Below are 27,689 nucleotides of genomic sequence, written 5' to 3' on the forward strand. Positions count from 1 at the left end.
GAAGATCTTAAATCACCATTTGCCTCCATAGTTTCTGCAGCAAATTCCACCCAAGCTCAGGGAACAGGAACTGATGGGGCATGAGGGATCTCAGAACTTCACTCTGCCTCCTTCAACACCTGGCACTGACACTAAATAAACCCTCTAGTTCAAGCCCATCATGCAGTCAAGACCAACAGGTCTCACACAAATCACCTGCCAGACAAAGCTTTCAACTCTGAACAGCCAAAGGCAAACACCCAGGTGATGCTCTGAGACTCAGTGTGAGCACAAAGTAAAATGGAGAGAGGATGTTTTTAGGCTCTGCTGATTGCAAATCCTCTGATTGCAGACCCACAGGACCTTCACAATATGGATTTGTAGGGATTTGGCCCTGCAGAGCTCAGATTCCAATGGGCTGAAATGGAGCCACTCTGGGACATTCCCTACTATTGGCAACTTGAGCCAAGGCACAATCCTGCAAAGCTTTAAAACTGTTTCTGCATCCCACTTACCCTGATGCCACCACATACACTGCTCCTGCCCCTACTCATTTCTTTGGATAAGTTTTTCTCTCTTTTTAAAAATTATTTATAATTTAAAGCTTGCCCTGCCTTCACCTATGAGATTAAAAGAAAATCTTACGCAAATTAATTGGGTGCACAGAACAGCCTTACCAGGGCACTGCTGTGAAGGGCTAAAATCTAAAGGGATAAAGAAATGCTTGATGAGACTCCAGGATTCTCTTCTCATAAGCAAGTCTGTATAAATCTCACCAACAAATTGGAAGATATTTTATTTCAGAGTCAGATGAGTTACAGAATAAAAGCCTCAAATTCATTTAATTTAGCAAGCTGACATTGAAGGAAAACAGCTCAAGAAACCTGCCCATACTTTCAAGATGCCACCTGATGTTTAATCCCAGTGCAGCTTGAGCAAACTTCACGCTCACAGCTGTGACAACTGTCAAACAAGGACAACACTGTTGCAGGAATGAGGACTCATTCCTACAGTGCCTGGATGTCCCAAAGCTTTACCATGTTTTGCCATCATATAGCCCCTGGATGTCTGGAAACATTATTAGGCATTCTCCTTTGTTTAAATAAATTATTTCATATGTTAAGCCTGCTTAGCATGAAAGGGGCTTTATCAGGAAAGCACTGAGAGAACTTCCCTGCTTCTGTACAGCAGCACACTAAATCAGTGCTCTAGAGTAGTTTCTGGAGACAAATGGACTCGATATGAAAATTGTGAGATCATTCTATACAGTTCTCCCCTTGTTTTTTTGCTCTGTGAAAGATGTCTACACAGTTAGGGAGTCTCTGTTGTTCTGAAGACAGCAACAAACTACCTACCAGTCCTCTCCAACTGCCCACTGGAAAGGGTTGAAAGTTTTGAAAACTATCTGACATAGGACAGAAGCTGCAGAGACACTCAGGACAACAAAGACTCAGATAGATATTCTGTTTTGGGATCTGTGACTGGTCTCAGGACTCAGCTGCCCCACACACACAAAATAAATTTGACATGACCAGCTAAGCCACAGCAGCAACAGCCAGTACCTAGCAGCACCCCCATTCCAATGCAGATCTCTCTGTGAGCAGGAAGCACAGGTGACACTCCTCTCCCAAACTCACACTCTCTAAGACAGGAAGACTTCAGCATCAGCTCTTTTATAAACTGCTCCTGACCCTCCCTGATCAATACTTTCATTACTGGGCACAAAATGGGGTGGGGAAAAAAAAAAAAAGAAGCAATTACTTCCTGTGAGGAAACAGCATGGTAGATGTGCCTAGAATCTATTACTGCAATAAATGACTGCTCATTCCCAGAAAAAAGCACCCAACATTAAAAAATAAAAAAATTAAATCAAGAAAGAAAGTAGTTTTTCAGAGCCAGCTCTTTCAAAAGAGTACACGGTCTCTTCACAGCCTAAACCTAAGTCAGCTCCCTTTAAGAAAGGAGACAATCTGAAATTGAGATTTATCCCCAGCTTACCTCCTAGGACTGCAGATTCAACTCCTGTCAGATTGTTGAAAATAAGAATCAGTCAAGGGAAAGGAGCAGAGAACTCACTAGAAAACAGGAGTTTTGAGGTCTACTGCACAGCTTTCATCAGTCTTCCCTCTGGAGGCTGTAAAGCCCTCCATCACCTTAGGTTTGGATCCATACTTTGTGTATCATGAGTAAACACCCAGACATTTACCAGCTGTGAAACCTCACAGGCTGGTGCTCGGAGCCAAGAATTCCCCAGTATAGCCCAGTTTCTCAGCACTAAGTGGTCACTGAGCAGCTATCCTTGCTGAAGGTCTTTCTCTGCAGCTGTGGGGAGGGAGCACCTCAGCAAGGACCTGCAGAAGGAGGTCCTTCACCAGTCTGTGCAGCCACGCAAAGGCCAGAAGGTGTCTCTGAACCAGTGACAGGGATGGAGCCTTACTGCTGAGCTCAAAGGGGAAGGAGCAATCGAGTTACAGCTGCCTCAGGCCCTTTGCGGCAGGCACCTCATCCCATCTGGAATTCACAAGTAGGGTCAGGCCATGGCCTGCAGCTGCTCCAGCTACCTTCCTGCAGATGGAATCACCTCTTTGAGATGGGCTGAACAGACCCTGGGAAGGATCCCTAACACAGAAATCAGATAATTCTGGCTAAAGCAACATTAAGAAGAGGGATTAAGATTTAAGAGTACTAAGCAGTTTATTTAACTTTGCTTGGAAGCTCCATCAGTACCGATGGAGAGAGGACACATATTCCCAGCACCCTCTACTGGCTGAGCACCAGAGAAGCCCAGAACCTGCCTGGCTTCTGGGGGTCCTTTCCAGCTCCCCTGTGAAGCACATGTAAAGAAGGGGCCTCCTGAAACTTGAGAACACTGACTCCTGTGATCCCCATCCCTCCACACCCAATCCTCAGCAATACTGCTAAACCCTGTTACATGAATGCTCTCAAAGCACTTCTTAAATATTACTCCTCAGAAGAACATCAAGAGACAGGGATGTGTTCACCACGTTTTACACGTAGCAAAGCAAACAAACAAGAAAACTCACCTAAGATCATAACAACTCAGTGGTGCAGGCAAGACCAGAAACAAGATGTTTCTGCCACACTTCACTTATCTGACTAAAAACATGGCAGCCTAATCCAAGGTGGATTATTTTGATAGTCCTAACTGATTAAAATCTACAAAATCCCAGAAGAGGCATGCAGGGAAATGAAAAAGTTTTTTTCCAATTAACTTTAAAATAAAAAAGTCAAGTTCAAAGAATATTCACTCCTTAAGCCCAGCTGTCCTTCAGAGGAAACAGCTTTACACTGGCATAACACTGATGTAATGTAGTGGAAAAAACCCAGCCTTCCATCACCTCTTTGTAAGGCAGCCAGCAAATAAGGGAAAACATCACTTTCCACAAAAAATGGGGCCTGACAGGCTCCAAACTGCACAGCCATGGTGTCTGATCATGTTCTGGCTCTGTGCAGCATTTCACTGTCCTGCTTTACAGGTTTCAGAATCCTCATCGCTGTGGTTTGCATTTCTATCACGCGCAGCAATGGATGGGGCTTTATTAGAGCAGGGTTACAAGTTTGTTCCCTGGCATACAAAAGACACTTAAAAGCAAAAAGACAAGCCAGCTGTCTATCACATCCTCAGCAGGGACCTCTTCAACAGTTCATGTCCCAGTTCTCTTGATTCCCCAGACAATTCCTAGAAGCTCCTATCAGAAGTTTCTCTCCTTCAGACTGCTATTTACAAGGCTCAGGGAAGCCTGAATGTCTTATTCTCAAATGCTACAATTAAAATGCAACTGGAAAACATTACCACTAGGCTCTACTGCTTCAGACAGTGGAGATCAAAGAGGAGAGATGCAGTTCAGAGGCAGGTGAAGTGCAGTCAGAAAAGCCACTGACTTACACCTGTCTGTATCAAGAAACCACTCCCATAACCTGCAGTGTTTTGCTTGTTCCATGCCCATGCAGCAGGTTCTGGCCCACCCAGCCCATAAATACTTGACAGAAACACCACACAGGAGGATGAATACAGTCCACAGAGACAAGGAACAGCACATTTGAGTGGAATTATCACAAACTCAGGATATAAACCCTCACCGAGAAGCACACAAACTTACAGAACAGCCATACACACAATGTGCAGGGGGACCCAAGGGGACTTTTGAAAATGTCCACTTACCTTTATTGAAGAACATGGAAGCCATCTGACCCATTTCCACCCTCTCAGTGATTTCAAAGATATTGGCTGAGCCACGTCTCTCTGCAAGTTAAAAAACAAAAAGTGTTTCAACCAGTCCCTCCAGTAAGTCCTGAGGCCAGATTACTGGATACTTGGGAAGCTCCAGCAGCAGTTTGAAGGACAGTATGTACAACTGCACAGCTGCAGTCACCGGGCCAATTACTCTGCTGAAGCTAGTTTAAAGGTGTTTAGAAAATAAGATGTTCTCATCTTAGTGACCTAGAGGGAAAAGATCTTTATCAGGCTGCAGAAGGCAAACTGAATTCTCAATGAGTCTTATCTTGAAAGTGCTGAAGACTTTGGGATGAGAGCATGTGGAATAAAGGTGAAATGGACAGGAGTCCACTGGAACTCTTCTCAGAGACCTCACACCAGTGAAAGCATGAACTGGATACTCACGAACTGACAGGATAGGCCGTGTCTCTGCTCGCTCGTAGCCATCTTGGAGGAGAACATCACTGTCTGACACTCCAGAGGAAGAATCCTCATCTTCATCATCTTCCTAGATGAAAAGACCAGACCACTACTGAGATATCTGATGCCCACAGTATAGACCGTGTCACCCCCAGTGTCATGGTCACTTCCAGACACTCAAAGGAAGGTCCCAAACAGGGAGAGGAGGACATACAAGCAAAGGCAATACCAGGGAGCCCAGGGGATGCTATGGAGGGCAGAAGAGCACACTAGCAGAACAGGCTGAAATGAGTGACAGGCTCTGCTATCCCAGCCCCAGGTCACACACACACACACACACACACACACACAGAGCAACAATGCCCAATTCATGTAGTGATAAGTGGCACAGGAAGTTTGAAACTTCAGGCAGATCTGCTGTGTTGCAGAACTGGGAGAAAAAAATAAATAAATCCACGCATATCTAACCAGCACAAGCAGTTCTAGTTCCTAACTCCATCCCAGGAGCCTGACACCAAGTCAGGGGTCTAAATCAGTGCAAACAATTATGCCTCCCTCTGATCAAATAAAGCCACAAGTAAGTTTTACAGCAAGAACATAATTCAGAACTGTCCACAACCTGGGATACTGCCCAAATAACAGCAAGGACATCCCAGCCTGTCCCAGTTAAATGACCTGAGATCAGCAAGGACTTGTAGTCCTCAGCACACTCCAAATAGCACCAATATATTGGCTGCCACCTTTCCACATTCACTGAGCAGCGCTTCTGGGCAAGGAGAGCGTGAAGAAGAAATTTTAGTAAGAAATGTGAACAGCACAACAGATTTTTCAAAGCAGGAGCAGAAAATCCTGTCTTTAATGAGCAACCCCACAGGGAACTAACAGCTATATTTTATATGGCAAAGTTAAGTACAGTAGAAATTTATTTCTTTAGAGTTAGTAACGAGGCAAGGCAAAGATGCAGGGGAATGCCAGGAAAATCCTACGTGATAAAACAACAGGAAGAAAAGGAGAATTAAATCCCACACAAACTTTGCGTTTTTCCATTCTCTTCCATCTCAGCTGGGCATTTGCAGCAGCCATGGCTTCCACCACAAAGGTCGTAGTCATATAGCTACAGAGAGAAGAATTCAATTGATATCATCAGTAATAGTCAACAACTGTCACTGAAGAGAGATGGAGAATAATTCCCATCTGTTTGTAGGAGCAAACAAACAAAAACAATCCTTTTGCCAGCTCCCCACACACTGTTTTGATAGTGTTTCATCTCAGTTTATTGCTCCCTTCTGCTCTTGAGATTCAGGTGTACAGGAAGACCACAATATGCAGTAAAATATAACACACCTTCAGATACAATAAGGCACTTTAGATATTTGGAAGGCACATTCCTGGTGTTCCTCTGGTTGAAGGCAGCAAGAGAACTTTGACCTTTGCTAGAAAGCAAACTTCCTTCCTCTTTTTAGAACCTAGGATAAACCAAGTTTTATTCTGAAGCTCACAGCAAAGGTACTCTGGTTCCTTAAAGAATCATATACATGGCAGCAGAAGCAAAGTAGCAATACAAGAACAAGGAGCACATCACATGTGCAGGCAAATAGTGGAAGCCAGTGAAAAAACTGTCCAGGGAGACAGGGAGAGCCAGTGATAGAAGGACTACCATTATCTCAGCTAAAACCACTCCTATAATGTTAATCAATAAATTTTAAACCTCCCCCAAATCAATCTTATTTAAGGCTTTAAAGGGGTTTCTCACTCACTTGCCTATCAAGTTCAAGTAAGAGACCAGTTTTGCAAGAAAAGAAGGAAGTGCTGAGGCCTGTGTAGCAATTTCCAGCCAGGCTTTTCCTGCATCAAAGGTGCCCAGTGGGTATGAAGAAGTAGTCACAAGTATCAGAACAAACACAACAGAGCTCCCAAGGCACGTAGCACTTTGTGCTGTGCCTTCTCAGCTTAATCCAATGCAACTCTGGTGCACAGTTCTAGAGGTTTGTGCTCTCCTGCTGACCTGAAGAATTGTCTGCTGGTGATGAATTCCATATATTGAATTTATGCTTTTAAACTAACATAGCTAAAAGGAATTGCTTCTAAAGCTCCCAGTTACTGGTAACCCCACAGAAAAAATTTATAAGGCCTTTGCAGCACCCAGCTCTGAGGTGGGGCACTGATGAGCATTTGACCATACAGTCTCCCTGCACAGCAGCACTGAACAGATCCCAAAAGCACTGCCTCCAAACCAAAGGCACATTAAGGCTGGCAGAGCTGGTTACTGAAAAGGCTAGCACTTCAAAAGTCCATTTGTACAAACTAGAAGGAGGGAATTTTGGTTTATTTTAAAACCAAGCAAGAAGCAAGCAGGGATTCCCAGCCTACCAGAAGATGGCAATTGTAGCAGTAACTCCTTAGAAATCAGTGCTGCATTCACAGCCTTCAGCTCCACCTGCTGCTCCAGCAGTGAGGCACCTGGTCAGGGGCTCACAGTGAACCAGCGTGACAAACAGGAGGTCATCTCCAAGGTCTTGAGCAGCAAAGGTCTAGAGGAGTTAAGACAGGCCTGGCTGTACAGGATTTTGTGTTCCTGACACTCTTGCAGCTGTGAGAGTATTGCCAGAAGCCAAGAGAAAGCTTACACTTCTGCAAGTCACAATGCAACAAAGCAAAGACTTGCCCCTGTGCCACCTGTGACCTGGTTGGTGTTTGGGGAACTTATTTGTGACAGGCAAGCATGGAATGCAGCCACAGTGAAGACAGTGCTAAAAAGGTAGCTGGGATAAAGGTCCCAGAAGACTCTGGACTGGAGGAAAAGTCATTCCCACCAGTCAGGAAATGGGATGTACCAGAGAGTCAGGAAATGCATCCCTCCAAATCAGGTCCACAGGCCACACCACCGCAGAAACCAACACTCAAGGAGAAGAGGGCAAGAGCACACAGGAAAACAGCAAAAGTCTTTACACTGTGCTCACCCAGCTGAATCTCCCAGTCCCCTAAAGACACACACACACACACACACACACACACACACACACACATCCTACCTCATAAATCCCAGGAACATCAGGAGGATGAGGCTGACGAGCCACCCTGCTGTGGCAAAGGCCTTGGGCATGGTCAGGGCTCCCGTTCCCACAATGAGGTTGAACATGTACACCAGGCCAACCTGCAAGCAGCCACATAAGCCAGCATCAGAGTGTGCCAGGAATCATCCAGAACACCTCACATGCACCCTGATTTAAAGGAAGTGGGCAGTCTCTGAGCCAGCAGGGTGGGAACAAGTCCATGTGAGAAATAACTGGAGGAGGGGACTGAAATCCAAAGAGAACAATGTGGGTGCCAGCACATTTCTGGAAAAAGTTATATTCCCTCCATTTTTTCTAATTATTTTAAATATTTTTTTCTCTCTAGCTTGTAGAGTTATAAAGTACATGAGATTTTTGTTTGTTTGTTTTCAAATGACCACCTTCTACCAGAAGTTCTGTGCTATGGGGTCTCCTTTTCCTCTGACCTGAACACATGTAGTTATGACTATGTACCTTTCAGGACCTTTAATTCTCAGTCAAGCAGGAAATATCCAAACAAAATTCTAATTCAAAGCCTGCTTGCCATTTTACCAGTTAGAAGCTGAGAATATTCTGAAGAAAGGATTTTACTTTCTGAAGGGAAAGAATTTTATCTTCTCTGGCAATGAGATTTTTCAGTGTCCAGAGACAAAAGAAAACTCTGCACTTGGACAGAATCCTCCAGGCTATGAATTTAGCTCAATTCAAGATTGAAATCTGCCAAAGTTCTTGTGCTTTAGTGTTTTGTTTTATTTTTTAATATAGGTCAGAGTCCCTCCAGAGAAAAGCCAGTAAAGAGCTGTGTATGAGCAGACTTTTCTGGGCATGGAACAATTAACATCAGGAAAACTATTCCCCAGTGACCCTGAGAGCACTTCAGTGGAATAAGCACAGCAAATTCATCTTTTGCTGAACATCCCAGAACGATGATTTTCCTTTGGTCAAGCAGAAATGAGAATGGTGCCTGTAATGTTCAGCCTGGTTAGATACCTTCAGGGAAAGAGGAAAAGCCTCAGCCTTTGAGATTCTTCTAGGAAATTCATGCAGCACCAGCATAACAACAAGAGAGCAGGTAACATTAATCCTTGAGGGCCCAGACATCCCAGTTACTGTCTTACTTCTCCATTTTCTCAGTTGTGACCTATTTCTGCAGACTAATATCCACTCCTCCTACATTTAATCATTAACATGGAGAGGAAAATTTTAAAGCATTTAAAATCCAACACACAGACTTCAGTGCTGGTTCTAAATTTATTGAGTTCACTTTAAAAAAAAAAAAAAAAGGGGGTTTACAAAGTGCTGTTTTTAAAAGCTGACATTTTGAGCAGACCTGTGGCTATGAAAACTGGTATTTCCAGTAATATAGGAAAGCAGTAATTGGCTTTGCAGTTGCACAGGACACCACATTACAGGGAAGAAACCTCTTAATTACTCACTTTCAGTGAAGTGGCATAAAACAAATTACTGCAACAACTGCAGCTAAGTAAACTTTGAGAAATTTAGGGGAAAATGTTTATATAAAGCAACAAAAGGGAAGAAAGTGGGATAGTTTCAATGTCCCAGTCCCCTCTGTTTATACCAATGACAATTAGGGTTGATGAAAACATGAACAAAATGTAAGAAAGTGGGCAGAAGGATGAAAAGCTGCCATGACACATGAAGCTCTTTTTAGTACTTTTAGATCTATACTTTAAGCACACATTATCTCTTTACTTTATGAAAGGTGATCTGTGATGTAAAAAACCCCAGCTAATTACAAACACTAAGCATCTTTAACCACCCTTTAACCTCCATCATCTCCTGAAATGCTGAGGTCATGTCCATGAGGAAGTAGGATTCGCAAACACAATGCTGAGGAAAGACAATTTTGAAAAAAAATCTCGTGACCAAACCCCCAAGCAGTAGAACTTACATAGGGAGAGTAAAGCTCTCCGGTATCTGTGATGCCACCTGCCATCCTGCAGATGGAGGGAAGTCCCAGAGCAAAGCCAGAAGGGTATTTTTGGGAGACTGTTTTCAACTTCTGTCACCTTCAACCTAGGGAAACATCATAACACTGTGTTATCTTTGCTGGAAAAAGGAAGAACTCACAAGTTAGCTTTGGCACATCATGGTATTTAAACAGATTCCAGCAGGACCTTGCCCTGCAGACAGACCCCACTCACCAGCACCACTTGCTTCAATACTCTGTGAGAAGTTTTCATACCTGTTAAACTGGTTTAAAAAGCAACCAAAAGGCTCTGCCCTTTCACAGCATGTGATGACCAAACTTCATCTTCTCCAAACAGCCAGAGGGGCTGTTTCAGATAACTAAAACCTCAAGAAGAAAAATGACTGCCTTGAGGATGATCTCAAACTGCTGCTTCTCATGCAGCTACTACTCCCTGCGTGTGCCTCCTGTAAATCAGAAAACCAGCCTAAAGTCTCTCTCTTCCTAAATTCAAGTATAGAAGTAAGGAGACAAATGAAAATACTGGACCTATTAAAGACACACCAAGATGCTTTTCGCACACCAACATTTTCAATGTAGAAGCATTTGGGAAGCTTTACATTTTATCAAAAAAACTATATGCATATGGGGGAACTGAAGCCTTCTGGAAGGTTTCAGTGTTAATCATTAAAGGGCTTCACACTTCTACATGTGCTCCTACTCAGCCACACCAGCTGGGACAAAATATCAGCACAAGACAAATTCCACTAAAAAGCAGTTATAAGATTGTAAACCGGCACCAAATGCCAGAAAAGAATCAGGCAGCACAGACCACTGAGGTCATAACTGGACCAGCCTCAGAAAAAGAGATCAAACACCACCTTTTATAACAAACCTCGGCTCAAAACACTGAAGCCAAGCTTGGCAAACCCAGAGCAAGCAGCAAGACAGGGGACACTCCGGGACAGCGTGTCCCCGTGCAGGCCCCAGCCCAGGCGGGGGGAACCGACCCCAGAACCCCCCGGCCCTGTCCAACACTTGGAAAGCTGCTCGCGCCCTCTCCGGAGGAACTTTCCCCGCCCCATAGAGCGCCTACAACCCCCGCAAAACCCCCCAACTCCGCGGCCTCCTCACCACGTTTCCCCACGCGCGGGTCCCGCCGCTCCGGTGCACACCCCGCCCCATACCAGCACCCTCCCCAGGCTTTTCCCCGCCCGTCGAGCCCCTCCCCAGCCATCATCCCCCGCTGTCCCCACACAGGGCCGCGTTCCGCCCGGGGCCCGCCGGGACCCCCGGCCCCTCACCGGCAGCAGCGGCTCGTGCCGGCAGCCCCGCCCCCGGCCGCGCGGGGGCACTCACGGCGCACGCGCTGCCCCAGCGCGGGGCCTTCCGCGCACGTGACCGGCTGGAGGGGCGGGGAGGGGTGAAGGCGCCGTCCGCTATTGGGTGACGGTAAGGGGCGGGACATGGGGAGGAGACGGGGCGGGGCCTACAAGGGGCGGAAGGACAAATGGGCGCGCCCAGAAAGGGGCGTGGTGCGGTAAAGGGGTGGGGCGCAGGGGGCGTGTCCATGATGTCAGGAGCGGGGCGGGGACGGAGGAGGGCGGGGACAGGGTGAAGGCATCCACCGCGATTGGGCCGCGGGAGGGGCGGGGCAGAGAAGAGGCGGGAACATGGGCGGGGTCAAGGGGCCGTGCAGAGGCGGGGCGTGGACGCGGCGCGGAAGGGGCGGGGTCACATGGGGCGGAGCGGTGACGTCACGCATTTAGTGACGGGAAGCCCCGGGGTCTGTGCGCATGCGCGGGAAGGGGTAGGGCAGGCAGAACCCGGTGCTCATTCCCCTCAGGCCCGGATCCCCCCCACAGCCCCGGGGGTGCCGTCGGGATGTTGGAACAGGGATTCGGGAGTGTTAATGTGGGGGTATTGGTGCGACCTGGGAGATCCGGATAGTCAGAGCCGCCTCTCGCTCCCGACAGGCGCCAGGCCACGCTGCCCCATCCCTCGGCCTCACCGGAGACACGTAGTGGAGTGTTGGGTCTCTCCCTCAGAGCAGAGGCCATGAAGATTAACCAGGACACGGTTCTGCGAGGAAAGAAGGTGACGCTGGTGCCCTACACTGCCGCACACGTGCCCCGGTACGTGCCCCATGCCCTCCGTGGATGCTCCTGCGTGGTCTGATTCCATTTCTCCCTTTGAAGGAAGTGTTGGGGTCAGGAAAGGTGCTGACTTCCAGCTGCAGGGCCTGCGCCCCATGTGAATCAGTCAAGAGAGGTGCCCTTCGTGCCCAGCAGCACCATCCCTGTGCCAGCCCTGCTGTCAGGGAGAGAGAGCTTCGCCTCTGCCACTGGGAAATGCCTGGCTGTGAGTGAACATTCTGTTCATTGAGGCCTTTCCCTGGTGATGGTGGAAGAGCAAAGCTTCAGCATGTAAAGCCAGGGTGGATGTTTGATAAATTAGGCATGCCAACAGTTTGTAAAGCAAATCAGCACAAAGATACCAGTGTTAGTGTTCAGTCAGTGTCCAGGAGGTGCTGTGGGATGAAATGCACCAGAACTCAAAAGCATCAGGTTTGCTCTGGGCACTCCAGACAAAACCACAGGATGGGCAAACCTGAATTTCCACAGAGAAATCTCTGGAAATTCCATCTGTGTTAGATAGGAGACTTGTGGAAACATTTTACATTGCCACAAAATCTGGGCTGGTGTTTGCAGAGCTGCTTTGTGATGGCCTGAGCCCTGGAGCACGGGGAGGGATCCTGCTGTGGTGCTGCGTGATGTGGGTTTGGGTCCATTGCCAGGTACCACGAGTGGATGCAGTCAGAGGAGCTGCAGCGACTGACAGCCTCGGAGCCCCTCAGCCTGGAGCAGGAGTACGAAATGCAGCACAGCTGGCGGGATGATGCGGACAGTGAGCATCTGGAACGCTTTCGGAGGAGGGTGGGAGTGGTGAGTGGGTTCTTTCCATTCTGGGAAGGACCCACAATGAGGTGGGAGTGCCCTGTGAGTGGGTTCCCTAAACCAGAGGGGATGTCAGACTTTCTAGGAAGTAGAGAATATCCACTTCCTCGAGCTGTTTGTGTCCTTTTTTGTTGCAGTTTTCCAGAGACTGTAGTGATTCATTTCCCACATTTTGTGCTAAGAATCATTAAGCATCACCCCTGCACAGCCAGAACTCCCCAGGTCTGATTGTTGCAATAAGGTGGAAGGAGGTTGTATTTCTCCTTGATAAATTGAATGATTTTATGATCACCTGGTTGAGGTGTGTTGATTGAATTGGTTCCCTGACTCTCCTACAAGTAATGAATCACTGCCCATAAAAGCCTGGTAGAAATTTACTGAGCTGGAAAATACTGAAGCTGGCAAAGACCTCAGTCTGGAGCATTTGTCTTAGGTGGCATTAAAAACCTTACTCAGAGTGGCAATAACATGAACCAGGTGAATCACTCAGTCTCAGCTTCTTGTGCACCAAGCAATTCTTCGCCCCAACTTGCTGCTGAGTAAGACAAGGCAAGGAGACCTCAGACATGGGAAGGAAGTTTTCACGCTTCTTTCACAGGCTTTTTCTAGTCTTGGTGTCTGTGTCACCCTCACAACATATTTTTCCAAGTATTTCTTTCATTTCTGTGGGTGGGAACAGGCACACCTGGCGTGGGAAGCCAAGTTATTAACTCTTCCTTGCTGTTAACATGTGGAAACTGTTGTTCCTCTGTCTGTTATACACCTTTAATTTTATTCTTTGGTAATTTATGAATAATTATCAGCACACTCTGAAGATGCTGCCACATTCTTGTTTTCCCCAGAGTGCACCTTCATTGTGCTGGACTCAGGACGCTGGCCTGGGCAGGCAGAGGAGAACTCTATGGTGGGGGATGTGAATCTCTTCCTCACCAACACTGAGGACCCGACTCTGGGCGAGATTGAAATCATGATTGCAGGTCAAGTTCTGCTTCATAGCTTGGGGCTCTATCACTGTGGCTGCATGCTGCAGACAGATGTTGATGTTCCTATATCAGCTTTTTATTCTCATGCTTTACCATGGCTGTTCAGCCCTGATAAGTCCATGGTGTGTCCAGGTCACAGCCTCTTCTCAGAAGTGTCTGGTGTGGCTGGTTTGTCTGTCCTAACTGGATGCTCTCTCTGTGCTCTTTCAGAGCCCAGCTGTCGTGGCAGAGGATTTGGCAAGGAGGCAACTCTGCTGATGCTGGCCTATGGTGAGGGTGGCTCAGTGCACAGGAGCAGGAGTGTGGTGGGGCTGGGATCCGGGAGCTCATAATCCTGCTGATACAGGCAGGGTAATAAGGGGTGCATCTGCCCCACAACTGGAGCCCTGTGCACATAGATGTGGCACATATTAGAAGTGCCTCTCTTTCTGATTTCTCCTGCAGGAGTGAAAAAACTGGGGATCACCAAGTTTGAGGCTAAGATTGGCCAGGAAAATGAAGCCAGTATCTGCATGTTCAAAAAGCTTCACTTTAAGGAGGTGCAGTAACAGCCCAACTCCCCAGAGAATGTCAGCAGCATTGTTTTGTCCTGTGGCTGAGATTGAGCTGCTTTCTCTCGGTGTGCTACAGGTTGCTGTGAACAGCATTTTCCAGGAGGTGACGCTGAGGCTGGATGTCAGTGACCAGGAGAGACGGTGGCTCCTGGAGCAGACAAACCACGTGCAGGAGAAGAGCTACGCTGAGCTGAAGCAGCCAGCTGGGGCGCTGGACAGCTGACAGACACCTCCAGACACCGGCTGGGCTTCCAGGGAGAAGTTGGACGTTGTTTTAAGGTCTGGGTGTGGAGGACACCAGTGAGGCAACAGGGGAACTGTTTTCCTCTGTCTCCTTCAGCTGCTTTGTCATCTTGTCAACTTTGCACTTTGCTCTGCCAGCCAGGATTACTGCCTGAAACTTGGACCTGTGGATCAGCCACTAACTCACAGGTTTGGCTAGGAATGACTCTCATTTTGATGTGCTGTTCCAACAGAGCCTAAAATTGCCAGAAGTTGATTCCTGGACAAGCAGAAACTTCTCTCACTGCTCTTAAATCAGGATACTGGCAGATCAGACTTTTTTAACTCTTCAATTAAAAAAAAAAAAAAATCTGTAGTGCCTGAGCACTATGTGGGGCTCAGCTGCTCTCTTTGGCAGATCAAGGAGTGGTTTTGAAGTTGTAAAGGACAGCAGAGACTCTTTAAAGCCAGTTTCCTGGGGTCTGGTAGGTTACAGGGGGGCACTGCTGGGTCCTGGCAGGGAGAAGCCCAGATGTGGGCAAGCACAAACAAAGGGCAAGTTAATATGATGGAAATTGTTGATATTGGCTGATCAAGACTAGAGCTGAGCCCCACCATGATGAGGGGGCTGAGAACTGCAGGTGGCTTCTGAGACAAACCCCCTTCAGCCTCAGGGCTGTGCTCCAGATCTGAAAACCTCAGGCCAGCAGTGATATTGCTCTTCATTTTCCTTGGCTACTTTGATGAAAGCAAGGAGAACACACTGAAAGGAGATAGCTTCCTTCTTCCACTAGCTCAGGACTTGCTCTGCTGACCCTGGAGGCTTCATTTGCTGTTCTCCACTAAAATAAATATGAATGTGGGGAAAATATCTCTTACTGGGGAGCAGATATATTTAGGGCAGGAGTTATCCAGCATCTGCTGCAGTAGATACCCGTGGATGAAAAAGAGGCACTTGCCTGACTCTCACTGGACAAACTTCTCTGTGCAGTTACCCAGCCTGACCTCTCCTGCCCTACACAGGCTGTCCACAGCAGGGAAGCTGCTAAGAGGAGAGGACAGAAGGTAAGAAGGATAACTGATGCTCCTGTGTGTTTTCCTGCTGTAACAGCAGCTGTAATGGCTAATCCTAGACCAAAAATTACCTGTTTCTGTGATGGAGGATCAGGAAATAACTCAGATTTGCCCAGGGATATTTTGGAGATTGGCAGTCTGTGGAATTTTTAGTGTTGCCGTGCCTGTATTTTTAGGGCCTGGGGGCTTTAACTTTCCAATTTTAGCTAATTTAAATACATGATTCCTGTGACTAATATTAAAGCTAAGCATGGGACCAGTGTATCATGGCATTTTAAACAAGTATTTCGTATGAATTTAGTTGTAGTGAAAGCTTTGTGTGGTAATAAAGTGAAGAGCAGCTCTACGTCCTGCTGGGATTACCATGACAAGGGTTACTAATCCTCCTGCTCCTCGCAGAGATGGATTCTGTCTCCTCCAGATCGAGATTTACAGAACCTGCTGGGTGAACTGCTGGCTCTGGTGCTCCTTCCATGAAGTGTCTCATCCCTCTGCCAGAGGAGCAAAGCCAGACCAGCAGGAGAGATGTAGCTGGGATGGGATTTCCTCCCTTAAAACCTGGCCAAGGTGGGGAAAAAAATTTCTTTTAACCTCTGCTGCCAGGGGGAATGGGCAGGGTGATGTCCTGTCAGCTCCCCGTCCCCAGCTGGTTGCTCTGGAGCCAGCGAGGGCCCTGCTTGGCATCCCTGGTCCCCGGCAACGCCGGCGCTGCCCCGGCTCCACAGGCGGCTGGGAACAGCCTTTTCCTGGCAACCCAAAACAAAGTTGGGTCTGTCCTGGAGCTCAGCCCGCCCCAAAGGCTGGGGAGAAGAGTCCCGGCAGGGCTCAAACAGGCTTCCCACAGGGAACCAGTGCCCAGCTGCTCTGACCAGGCCAAGAGGCAAAAAATGCTGCTGGGACCCACTGGGTGTCCCCACTCCTGCCCTGCCCCATCCTGTGCCATCCGTCCCAGGCAGGGTGTCCTGCTGCCCCAACAGGATGCGGATGGGAAAACGGGATGGGAGCTCACCTTCTCTCAGAGGACATGTCTTGGGAGAATGAGACAGGTTGGAATGGACTCCCCCAGCTTTCAGGAGGAAGTGACAGCCTGCACATCCCCTGGAAATCTGGTGGCACTTTGTCACCTGGGTGTCATTTGAGGTGCAAAGATCTGTGACCATTCGTGTGCTTAGGTGGAAGAGCTGCTTTGCAGATTTGGAGCACAAAACAAAAGCGTGCATTAAGGGAGGAAGCAAAGATTCCAGACAGACAGGCACAGCCCTGCCTTGTCCTACTGTGCCACCAGTACGGCCCCACTGAGCCACCCAGGGCTACATCCATTCATTCAGGGGAACAAGCACCCCTTTCCTCACCAATCCCCCCCCTACCTTCCCTCAACCCAGGCTCATCCCAAAAACTCCCATAGAGGCTGGGGGCACATTTGGGCTGCCCCTGACAGAGCTGCTGCCCTCCAGCCTGGCCAGCAGACCCAGATTACAGCTTTGCATCACCCCCCTCCCCCTCCTTCCTTTCCCCCTCCCCCAGCACTCCCTGGGGGATTAAAGCCCATTAATCACCCCAAGGCATTAACCCCCACTGGGACCAGCCAGTGCATCCCCAACCCCCTCAACCTGTCCCCTCAGGTGCTGAGGGGTACCCAAACCAGGCCCAATGTCCCCCAGTTACCTGCCTTTCCCCCAGTCCCCTGCAAGGCCTCTGCACCCCCTCTGGCTCTGGAAGGATTTGGCCTTAAACCAGACTTGTGAAGTCAGAAAGGTTTATTCCAGTAAACAGAATTTTTCTTGAGCTCAACAGTACAACAACATCTGATTGCAGCACATGGAAACAAAACATCCACAGGAAAAATTACCACAAAATACAGGTAAAAAATGTGATTGGAAAACTGCTTATTTCAGGGGAAAAAAAAGTCTGTGAGAAGCTTTTAAATTAAACAGTGTTGGATTCAAACCCTGATTGGCTGTCTCCAGAAGTGTGCAGGAGCAAAGGAGACTATTATTGCTTGCTGTGCTGGCTCCAGACACCCTCTCCTCTCCCAAAATTGCTCCAGGGCAGGGTGCTGGGCACTCCCCAATGCTCCCCCTACCCTTCCCTGCAGCTGAAGAGGCAAAGGGACAGGGTCACTGTGGACGGAGCTTGCCAGGCCAGGGTCAAACACCCTGGCTGTGGTCAGTGGCTGGGCAGGTGGGGTTTCATAGAAGACAGTAAAAGCCTCAGGTTTTCCAGTTAAAGGGTAATTTGGAGGGAATCTCAAATGGAGATGGGGTTTGGGGTGAGGAAAATAACATGGAACAATGGGGACCAGGAATCTTGGGCATCGGGCCATCCCAAATCCTTGATCCCTCCCAAACCCCAGCTTGTGCCTACCAGAGTGTGCAGGGCTTCAAGGCAGGGTTGGAGGAGCACCCTGGGGATGAGCTTTTGGGAGGGGGCACCCCCCAGCCCAGAACCCCTCTGCAGGGATGCCCACTGGCCACCAAACCCCAGCACTTGGGTCAGGGTGGTAGGGAGCAGCCCCACATCTCCACCAGGAGCCCACGGCAGGGAGGAGAAATGTGCAGGAGAGGTGGGTATGGGGCTGGGGGGAGCTAGAAACCCTCACCCTGCCTTAGGGCCTTCACAGGTTGCTGAACAGTTCATTTTTCTTGCTCCAGTCCATCTGGGGTGCCCTCTTGCTGGTGCGCTTCTGGTGCGCCCGCTCCTTGGCCACGGCCAGCGGGATGTCGAGGTCCAGGAGGGAGCCGGATGCTGAATGGTGTTTGTCACCCTCCTGTGTGTGAGGTTGGGGATGAGAGGCGGCGTCAGCCCCACTGTGTGTCCCCTGGACAGCCCCATGGTGGGGGGTGCAGCCCAGATCCTGCTTTCCAGCCACCACCTTCCCCCAGCATTCTCAGCCCTACCTCGTTGTGCGTCTCGCTGGAGTTGGGGGACATGGCCAGTGGCGCGGGGCTGGACGGGCTCTCAGACACTGAGTTGGACCGTGGCTCTCCTCCATTTTCCTGAGGGGAACAGGGAGGGAGTGTGAGCTCCAGCCCTGGGGCTTGAGAACAGCCTGCAGAGTTGCAAGTCCCACCCAGGGTACGATGAAATCCATCCTCCCCACAGTAATCCCCTGCAAGCTGCAGGCACATAAATACCTCTAGCACTGCCCATCCAGGGCGGGGAAGGATTAAACCCCGGCCTGACTGCCCTGGCTTTAGCAGAAGCGGGAGGAGGAGGGTGGCTGCAGGGCTGAGTGCTACTTCCCTACTGCAGCATGAGGGCTCCCAGCCCTGGAGCATCAGAAGGCAAAAGAGAGGACGAAAGCAGCCACCTCCACGACACTCAGCACCACAAGCATCTGCCTTCCTGGAGGACACCAGTTCCCTTCCCAGTGGCACCAACTCTTGTGTGGCAGCCTGAGACCACTGTGGTGTCTGGTGGAATCACCCACCCATGGGCAGAGGGGACACGAACAGGAGGGTCCCTAATTGGAGATAGGCACAGATGGAATTAAAATCAAGATGAGGCTCTTACCTTCCCTATATCACCATTGGCAACTGGTTCTGGCAAGGGACCTGTGGAATAAGGACACGAGCAGCGGATGAGGATGTGTTTGCTTTGTCCCCTTGCCAGTGGGGGGCAAGCCAAGGCTGTACGTGGCCAATGCTCACACAACAATGCCCAGGGTCTGGCCAGGTCCTGAATTTTTTAACCACTCACTGCAGCCAGCCCTGTGGCACAGGAGAATGCTGCCAGATATATCCCCATGATGGCAGTCATGATGTGGAGCCCAGTGAGACCCCCTCCCCATCCTCCTGGGCACCACTGTGACAGCTGGAGAGGGCCACAGTGGAGAGCAAAGGGCAGCTGATGCCTGTTTGCTCCCCAAGCCATAAACCCTGCCAAAGTGCAACCCATGGCCATAAACCTGCCCACATCAGCCCCACCAGCCTGGCATTGGGCCCTCAGCCAGGCAGGGAGACACCAAAACCAGGTGACTCTGCTTGGCCTCAGGGTGATAAGACCACCTCTCAGGGCTCAGCACCCTTAGGTTTGGTGAGAAGGTGACACAGAGCCAGCAGTGGTGGCACAAACCCCTCCCGGCAGCACAGACCCCAGCCCACCTGTCAGGTGCTGCTCCGAAGGCACCACCTTGCACTTCTTGAAGAACTCATCTGTGAGGACGTCCACCACCAGCAGCCTGGTCTCATCACCACTTGCCTTGATGGCTGCCACCACGTCACTGTGCTGCTTGCCTTCCATGCACACACCATTCACCTGCAGGCACGACATCACCACTGAAGCCAGGGGACATCCATCCCTCAGAAGCACCATGGAGGGGTTAGGCACCAGCCTTGGTACCAGTCACAATCCCAACACAGCCACCCTATAGCTACAGGCATTCACAGCCTCACAGGGACTACCAGTGAAGCCAGAAAAAACTCATTAAAAGCAGATTTTCCTCTGAGTGATTGGCATGGGATTGAATGGGCAAAGCTGGCAGGGAACTCCCACCAGTGCATGGACTCAGGACTGGCACAAAACCCTTGTGCCATGCCATGGTCTCCTAAAACCCCAAGAGCTTCACCCCAGAAGAGGCAGCAGCCCCAGACCCTGGTGAGCAGCAGGGCTGGGACTCAGTTGGTCCTTGCTCTCGTGGATCATCATCCCACCTGACCTGGCACAAACCTGAGCTCATCCCCACCCCGGTCACACCTGACAGCAGGACTTGGGACCATTGTGCACCTTGTCCCCAGCCTGCCCCACCCCAGGGGCATCCTGGGGACAGGGGACAGTGCTACTGCTAATTAACCCCTAAACAGCTAATTACTGCTCAGTCCCAGCCCTCCACAGGGCTGCACCCCTGGGTGGGGACCAGCAGGCTGGTGCAGGTCGGGCGGCTGTGCCGTGAGTCACCGCCGGCACCAGGGACACTCCGCACTTTCCTGGCCAAGGGCAGCTGTCTCCAAGGCACCAGGATGTGAGGGAGTGCCAAGCTTTTCAGAGAGACCCCTTAGACCTCCCCTGACCCCAGCACACCTCGATGATGCGGTCCTGGGGTGCCAGCCCTGCTGCCTCAGCCGGCGAGCCGGGGTCGACAGCGCGCACGTACTGCCCTGGGCGGCTCTTGTCACTGTGCAGGTTGAAGCCATAGCCATCAGGGCCCTTCTTCATGTGGCACAGACGAGGTCTCAGCTCCTCCTGCAATGGGAACAATCTATGGGTGAACTGCTCCTGGATCCCCCCAACACCCAAGGACAGCACCAGGAACCCCAGACAGCTGCTGGAATGGCAGGGACACCATCCTGGCCTGGCCACCTGTGGACACTGACACCTCAAGATGGGATGCAGGGTGCCAAACACCCTATGATCCTGGGCTCTAATTAATTAATTAGGTGCAGGGCACACTAATTGCAGTGAAACATTGAAGAAACATGTTATTATGTGTGTGTTCCCAGACCACACTCTTCCTTTTTGGATCTGGATTGCAACTACCATGAAGGTGGAGGAGGAAACACAGCCCGGGCTGCTGGGAAGCAACCCCACCCCACCCCATCCCACTCGGGAAGCTTTGGCTACTGGAGAAGTCTCAGGTGCTGGCACAGGTCCCCTCCATCACCCCCTTGCCAACTGTAGCCCCTCTCCATTGCAAACCCAGCCAGAGGCTCAGGGAGAATCCCCAACCCAAGAGAACCCCACAGCCAATTGTCAGCAGGGAAGGGGGCACACAGGGCTCGGGCAGGCAGCTGTAACAGCTGTAATGCTAAGGCACCTCCATGCCTCAGCATGAGCTTCCAGGATTGCAAAACAGAAACCAGCTCCAGTGGAGCAGCGCGACTGGGATGTTCACCTCTCCAGGAGGCAACACCCATCTCATCTGCACCTGGTTTAACCTTGACCTGTGGATCCACCAACACCTGGAGCCAGGGAACCCTGCTGGGGCAGCCACAGCCACTCACTTGGCCCACTTGGTGCCCTCTAAGCTCCCCACATAGTGAGCAGCAGGAAGAAGCAGGAGCATCCCTGGGAGCCTGGCACACAGGAACTGCCTTTGCTCACCCAGCAGGGAGTGAGATGTCCAGAAAGCATCAGAGGAACCAGGTGACACAAACCAGACACCTGCATGTGTCACTGTCAGAACTGCTCTGACCCTAGGACCCAATATCACTTTTACAATTTATATGTAAAATTATTTGGTCCCACCTTGACCACCAGAACCTGGTGTTAGGTTGGGCTCTCCCAGCAGCCAAGCCTCACTCAAACTGCTGGACTATTTCTCACCAAGGAGGCTAGTATTTAACCTTTCATCCGAGATTATTTTTTCTCTGTTGGTATCCACAGCATCACTGAGGACAGGCACTGCAGAAATTTGCCCTCCGACACCTGCATGGGGTGCACCCCCTGCACAGCACTCTTGCATCTTGCCACAAAATCACCTTCACCTACTGCAGGGACAACCTGGGTCCTGGGGTGCTGACACCTCATATCTGACACACTGGTGTGGCACAGGGTCCCACAGGAGCCAAGGTGATGCATTTAAAATTGTTAAGCACAACACTGATAAAGCTCTGACAAAGCCCCATCCTCTTGCACAATGCCTTCTGTCATGGTCAAGGCCGGCCACCACCCCAGCACCACTCGACAACACCCTGGGAAGGAAGGTGCAGGCAGCACCCAGCACATCTGCCTGGAGTGAAGGTGACCCCGAGATGCCTCAGCACTGGCATGCAGGACTTGCTCTCCACGCCCAGTGCAATCCCAGCTGTGGATTCCCTGGCTGGGTGGAGGATTATGACCTCCTCGACTTCGCTCCTTCTACCCTCCCGTGCCCAGGTAGCAGCGGGTTCACAGGGTATGACAGCATCCTCCACCCAAGCAGAAATCCCAAGCAATGGTGGGGACAGACAATACCCAAAATAAGGATGAAAGGCAGGAGCTGCTGGAGCCTGGAGCAAGGCAGCACCTCCCCAGATCCCTGCCCTGGCTCGACCCTGAGCAAGGGGTTCAGGCTCTGGAGCACCCACACGGCCTGTGCCCTTGGCAGCACCATGGGGCTGCTCCACGCCGATAGCTCAGGACAAAGCCAGAGGGAGCACCCAGCAAGTGGTGCTGGCAGCGCTCCCGGGCGAGGAGAAGGAGGAGGGAGGGCTTTGCTCCCACCCATGCCAACAAAGCCCTGGCAGCCTGGGCTCCCTGAGATGCTGGTGCCATGAATTTTTAAGGGGGAAGATGGGTGGACAGATGTCTCAGGACACAGGGACAGGTCACGGCAGCGAGGGAGGCACTGATCCTGCAAAGGCAGCTGGCCAAGGCACGACCCGGCCCCAGTGTCCCCCCAGCAGCTCCTCCAGCCCAGCAAGGCTGCCAGCACCCTCCCCACATCACAGAAACCCTGCAGGCAGCCACCATTCTGCCTCTCAGAGAGGAAAACAAATGCATCTGATCCTCCAGCAGTCGTATCCTGCCCATCCATGGGGTGAGCACCCCATGGCAGGGCATCCTTCCAGCCCCAAAGTCCCCTTTGAGCTGAGCAACGCGAGGCACGAGGGTTTGGGGCCAACACCCGGGATGTGACAAGACCCACGGCTATGGACCTGGGAAGCGGAAATGCCCCTAATTTCTCTAAGCTGCTGCATCCTGTCCTGCAAGGCCAGCAGCTCTCCCACGGCGCTGGGATTAGCCAGCAGAGCGTCGTTACAAGCAATTACAACCTGTCAGGGAGGGCTGCAGGGGAAGCTGCCATCAGCCCCCTGCACAGGCATCCCATGCCACCCCTGTCCTCTACACGCAGGGATGGCACAGAGGCCTCTGTCTGCAGAGATGCACGGTTGGGATGAGGACTTTCCAGCACTTCACTGCTGTTCCTGCCCTGGAACAGGATTTGGGGCACACCCAGACACGTCTCCCTCTGCAGCACCTTCGGCCACCTGGCAGGACCAGCAATCCCAGGATTGTGAGGACTCCAGCTGCACAGTACATCAGGACTCACTCCCCATTTCCCAGCCCCCCAACAGCAATTTCAGGACAGCTTTTGAAGCCTCAAGTCCCAGGAAATTCCCTGCAGCCCTACAAGCAGCATCAAGCCTGCTGGCGGCAGAAACATTCCCAGTTACTCAAAGAGGAACACAACAGCTCTGAGGATGCCTCGGCCAGCAAATTCACACGGGTCCCAAAATCTGGCGCACACATTCGGGCTTCATACAAAGGGGATGCAAAGCAGCCTCCTTGCAGCATCCCTGTCACGTCCTGTTTGACTGGAGCTGCTTTTCATGCAGCTGCCTGGAGAGGAAATTTAATTCATTTCCTAATTAAACACCAGCTACTCCAGTGCAACGCTCCCAGTGCCGGGGGAACTGCTCCCTGTTACACTCTGAAACCCAGCCCTGGGAGGCTCTCCCAGGCTTTACAAGCAGCCTTGCTGGCAGGGAAGTCTCTAATTTAACACTGAATTTGCAAGAGGGAAGCTGGGGCTGGTAGCAAATGCCTTGCCCTGGTACCAGGCCACCATGCTGGCAGCACCGATGCTGCCCTGGGAACACTGTGTGGTTTGCATGAAACTTTCTCAAGACACTCCCGAGCAGCTGAAGCCTCCAGAAACAAATGTGGGGGGAGACAAACTGTCACAGTGCTTGGTGGGGGGACGCCCCTATGGCACAGGGCCTCAGGAAATGGGGCTGACCTGAGGTGTGTGAAACTGTCACTGTGCTGGCTCAGCACTGCAGACAGGGATGCATGGATCAGCTCCCCAGGGAGGTACAAAACCTCCACCACAGCATCAGGAGGATTTGCACACTCAAGGTTTGATAGGAATGAAAAAGGAACCCATGATGAGTGTCCCACAACTGCCTCAGGGATCTGTGGGGGTGTCCAAGCCCCCTGACAATCCAAATCATGCAGGACCCAGCACAGTTTAGAGACAGAATGGATTCTGCCGGAAGGTGTGAGATGCTAACGAAACATTACTCACCACAAGCAGCTCCCCCAGCTCTCAAGCATCTCCAGGCTTGTTAAACAAATAAAGGCAAGTCCAACCCAATAAAGCAAACAGGACTCTGAAGTGCAAATCTCCCGCTTCTCCTGTGATCCCAGGGAATCCCACCAACCCACAATGATGGGATGGGGCCATGGGGGGATGGAGCAGCCAGCACCAGTTGCCTGCCAGTGGCCAGGAAAAGGCCACCAGTGTGTTCCTGCCTCACTGGAGACAAATCCTTTTCTGCCTGTTCTGGCTTGGCTCGGCATTCCTCCCAGCATCTTCCCACCCTGCTTGGTGGGTGCCTGGCTGGGGCAATGTCTCTAAACCCACTTGCCTTTTCCACTGAGCCCTGCCCCCAGCCGCAAGATTTCCTGCTGCTACCTGTTGAGAAACCGTCTGGGGCCTTGTGGCAATGTCACCCATGTCACCCGCTTCCTGCTCTAGTGAGGAGAGAAACTGCCAGTAGTAACTGTGCCTGAGCTGTGCCCCAAGCCTGCTTCCCAAAGACTGTGGGGAATCTTCAGCCAAGACTGTCCCCCAAAGCCCATGAGGTGTCTCCAGCTAGGGCTGTCTCCCAAAATCTTGCAGGGCATCTCCAGCTTCCCAAGCTCTTTCCATCACTCCAGCCAACACAGTAAGCAGGCAGCAGTCCCACAGCATGAGAGGGCTCCATCCTCTTCCAGGACTGCACATCCTCAGCCTCCAAGTCTGGCAGGAGACTCACCTGAGCTGCATTAACAATGTCCCTTTTATTTTTCCCAGCTCATGGAGAGGTCTGGCAGCAGAAAGCAGAGCACAGACAGTCTCGCTAGCCTTGAGGGAGCGTGGCACTGTGACATATGGGAGGGCAGGCACGTTGTCCCTGCATGGGGGCAGCACCAGAGCCCAGCACGGGGCCAGGCACAAGGGACATGGGATGATACAGGGGACAGTGAGCAAGAGAGCACAGGGATGGAGCATGGCTGTTCCCACCCAAATAAGCCCATCAGAGAGGTGCTGGAGTGATGTTTTAGCCAGGCAGAGATGAGAGCTATGCCTGCAGTGGATCAGCCCAACCAGGGGAGCAAGCACAAGGCTAAAGTCCAACAGGAGACACAGCTCAGAACCACATAATTCTCAGCAAAACCCTATGTGACAACAGCTCAGTGAAGCACCAAGGTCTTCCTGGGGCTCAGCATCAACACTGGGAAGGCTCCACTGCACCAGCGTCTCTGAGAACAGGTCATAAGATTTCCCCAGAAGCTTCCTCACACTGGGGACACCAAGAGGCTGCTGCCCAGGGAGCCATCCACATGTCTGTTGTAACAACAAACACGTCTTTGCTGGGTAAATAAAAGCAGTATTATCTCCTAGAGCGTCTCTTAGGAACCACTTCGGGCATGAAAGGTCAGCTGTTTCTCAATTCCTCACCTTAATACATCACTGTTTGTGCAACTGCTCGCTCCCACGCGTGCTTAAGGTCGACATTCCTGAGTTAGGAAGCGTCTGTGGGAACTGTCACGATCAAGCCCCCAGCCCGGGGAAGGCTCTGCTGTCTCCACTCCACAGCAGACATTGAACACACTCAAAGCAGGAGCGACTACCACCAATACCTGCAGTCTCAGCCACAAAAAACACCCTCTGCCACGTTTTTTTTTTGTTGTTGTTGTATTTTGGGGTGGGTTAGCGCCAGCCACCGTCAGCCCAGTCCTGGGCTGAGCTGCATGTCAAAGCTCGCCCTGTTGCTTTTGTCACCCCTTGTTACCAGCCCCGCAGCACAAAGACGGGCCGAAGAGCTCCAGGACTCACCGGGCTCAGTTACGGGTCCAACCCGCCCGCTGCCCCCACCTGCCCCGCCCTCGCTGACACGGCTAGGAGATAAGACCATTAAGCGAAAAAAAACCTATTTAAAATAAAAAAGACAAAGCAGTCGGGCGCCGCAGGACCCGGGGCTTCTGGGGAGCCGCGTTTAAAGCAAAGCAAAAAAAGAAAGAATCGAGACCGAAATACACACGATGTCCACCGCAGACGCGGCTCCCGCTCGCTCGCTCGCCTGGAAGGCGACGACCGTGGCGACCCCTCCTCCACGGACAACATCCTCTGCACCGATAACTTGCGTGCCCCGGCCGCTCATTTACCCGCCGTTCGCCACCGCTGGGCTCCCGCGCCGGGGGCCCCGCCGCCACCGGGGCCGCCTGCCCACCGACCACGGGTGGCTCGGGACCCGCCCCGTCCCGCTTCGGCAGCTGATCCTCGGCCGTCGAGTCTACGACGAGGAGGCTGACAGCGCCGGCGGCGGCGCGGATCCGCTCCACCACCTGCTGATGGCTCTCCCGCTCCACGTTCTCGCCATCCACCTCCAGCAGCCGGTCCCCAGCCCGCAGCCCCGACCGCTCGGCCGGCGAGCCCGCTTCAACTAGCCGGATAAACTGGCCCGGCTTGCCCTTCTCTCCGTGCAGGTGAAAGCCGTACCCATCCGGGCCGCGCTCCAGGCGGCACAGCCGGGCGGCGGGGCCCGCGCCGCTGCTCATGGCGGGGGAGGCGGCGGGAGCAGCACCGGAACCGTCCCGCCACCCGCCCGCAGCGTACTGCGCGGCAACCGGCCCGCCGCACGCCTTATATATGGGGGCGGGGCCCGGGGAGGGCGGCCGCCAATGGGAGAGGGGGATACGGTGATGCCCGCCAAATAAGGATAGAAATGGGGCGTGTCTATGCAAATTTTAAGTTGCGGTTATGCAAATATGGGTGGGTATGCAAATGTGTTCTCTCCCCGGCGGGGCGGTCTGGGCGCGGTGGTGCCTGCAGCAGGAGCGGAGCGCTCCCCTCGGGGCTCCGACCGCTCCTCCCTGGGCTCGGCCATCCCCCGCAGCCTCCTCCGCCTCTCTCTGGGGTCTCCCGAGCCCACCGCAGCAGCTCCCGATCCTCGCTCTACGTCCCCCACGGTGCATCGGCTCTGCCACCGTCTCGGATTCAGCCGCGACGGTGGCCGGAGATCGGCGGGACGCTCCCGACTGTTCTCGCTCCGCGGTACATCCCGGGTGGGCTCTCGGGGAACGTCCATCCCATACTATCGCCCACTCCTCAAAGGCTGCTGTCGGTCCCTATGCTCCGACGTATAGGGTGGAGGGATGCTCCGAAGTTCGACAGTAAAATAAAATCCCCAAATCGAAACTGTGTGGGAAAGCAGGCCGGGAAGAGGTCAGGTAACTCGCTTTGCAGTGGAAATGAGATACCAGCCCGGTTCTCCCAGCTGCCTCTGAACATTGCTCAGCACCCTAGAGCTGGGGGCCGGAGGGGGGGACGATGGAGGGAACCCCAGGGGATTTGCTCTGCCCTGGCTCCATG

The 27,689-nt window shown here is 51.7% G+C and overlaps 3 protein-coding genes across 8 annotated transcripts in view; 1 reads left to right on the forward strand and 2 right to left on the reverse strand.

Moving 5' to 3' along the window:
- Positions 1-11,002, reverse strand: part of TMEM104 (transmembrane protein 104) — a 43,531-nt gene extending 32,529 nt beyond the window's left edge. The window contains exons 1-6 of the mRNA XM_062506338.1: positions 10,924-11,002; positions 9,602-9,726; positions 7,669-7,790; positions 5,669-5,750; positions 4,622-4,724; positions 4,163-4,243 (exon numbers count right to left, since the gene is read on the reverse strand). Coding sequence (XP_062362322.1) covers positions 4,163-4,243; positions 4,622-4,724; positions 5,669-5,750; positions 7,669-7,790; positions 9,602-9,646 — 433 coding nt within the window. The 5' untranslated portion in view covers positions 9,647-9,726; positions 10,924-11,002. The remainder of the gene's footprint in view (positions 1-4,162; positions 4,244-4,621; positions 4,725-5,668; positions 5,751-7,668; positions 7,791-9,601; positions 9,727-10,923) is intronic.
- Positions 11,003-11,407: 405 nt separating this feature from the next.
- Positions 11,408-16,907, forward strand: NAT9 (N-acetyltransferase 9 (putative)). 6 transcript variants are annotated; one of them, XM_062506525.1, is made up of 7 exons: positions 11,408-11,429; positions 11,596-11,754; positions 12,417-12,526; positions 13,419-13,553; positions 13,770-13,829; positions 14,004-14,098; positions 14,190-16,907. In XM_062506525.1, the coding sequence occupies exons 1-7, from the start codon at positions 11,416-11,418 to the stop codon at positions 14,334-14,336; spliced, it is 720 nt and encodes a 239-aa protein (XP_062362509.1). In that variant the 5' UTR covers positions 11,408-11,415; the 3' UTR covers positions 14,337-16,907. The 6 variants fall into 6 exon arrangements, with proteins under 6 accessions (XP_062362509.1, XP_062362510.1, XP_062362505.1 ...); XM_062506526.1 differs by having other exon boundaries at positions 14,007-14,098; XM_062506521.1 differs by having other exon boundaries at positions 13,419-13,829.
- A 241-nt stretch (positions 16,908-17,148) lies between these two features.
- NHERF1 (NHERF family PDZ scaffold protein 1) lies at positions 17,149-26,914 on the reverse strand. The gene is made up of 6 exons (XM_062506520.1): positions 26,483-26,914; positions 20,429-20,590; positions 19,513-19,666; positions 18,923-18,963; positions 18,307-18,405; positions 17,149-18,176 (listed from the first exon to the last, which is right to left on the reverse strand). Exons 1-6 carry the CDS (start codon positions 26,873-26,875, stop codon positions 18,024-18,026), a joined length of 1,002 nt encoding a protein of 333 aa, XP_062362504.1. The 5' UTR covers positions 26,876-26,914; the 3' UTR covers positions 17,149-18,023.
- Positions 26,915-27,689: the final 775 nt, after the last annotated feature.

Source organism: Cinclus cinclus, chromosome 20, assembly GCF_963662255.1.
Source record: "Cinclus cinclus chromosome 20, bCinCin1.1, whole genome shotgun sequence".
Classification (NCBI taxonomy): domain Eukaryota; kingdom Metazoa; phylum Chordata; class Aves; order Passeriformes; family Cinclidae; genus Cinclus; species Cinclus cinclus.

What these genes read in the sequence shown, in the direction of transcription:
- NHERF1 (XM_062506520.1), bottom strand. Translation starts at nt 26,875, where the DNA reads ATGAGCAGCGGCGCGGGCCCCGCCGCCCGGCTGTGCCGCCTGGAGCGC. An exon ending in CCAGCGGTGGCGAACGGCGG is followed by an intron (nt 20,591 to 26,482) that starts GTAAATGAGCGG and finishes TTCCCATTGCAG; the next exon opens with GAGGAGCTGAGACCTCGTCT. An exon ending in CCAATGGTGATATAGGGAAG is followed by an intron (nt 18,406 to 18,922) that starts GTAAGAGCCTCA and finishes TGTTCCCCTCAG; the next exon opens with GAAAATGGAGGAGAGCCACG.
- NAT9 (XM_062506521.1), top strand. An exon ending in ACTGCCGCACACGTGCCCCG is followed by an intron (nt 11,755 to 12,416) that starts GTACGTGCCCCA and finishes GTCCATTGCCAG; the next exon opens with GTACCACGAGTGGATGCAGT. An exon ending in TCTGCTGATGCTGGCCTATG is followed by an intron (nt 13,830 to 14,003) that starts GTGAGGGTGGCT and finishes TTTCTCCTGCAG; the next exon opens with GAGTGAAAAAACTGGGGATC.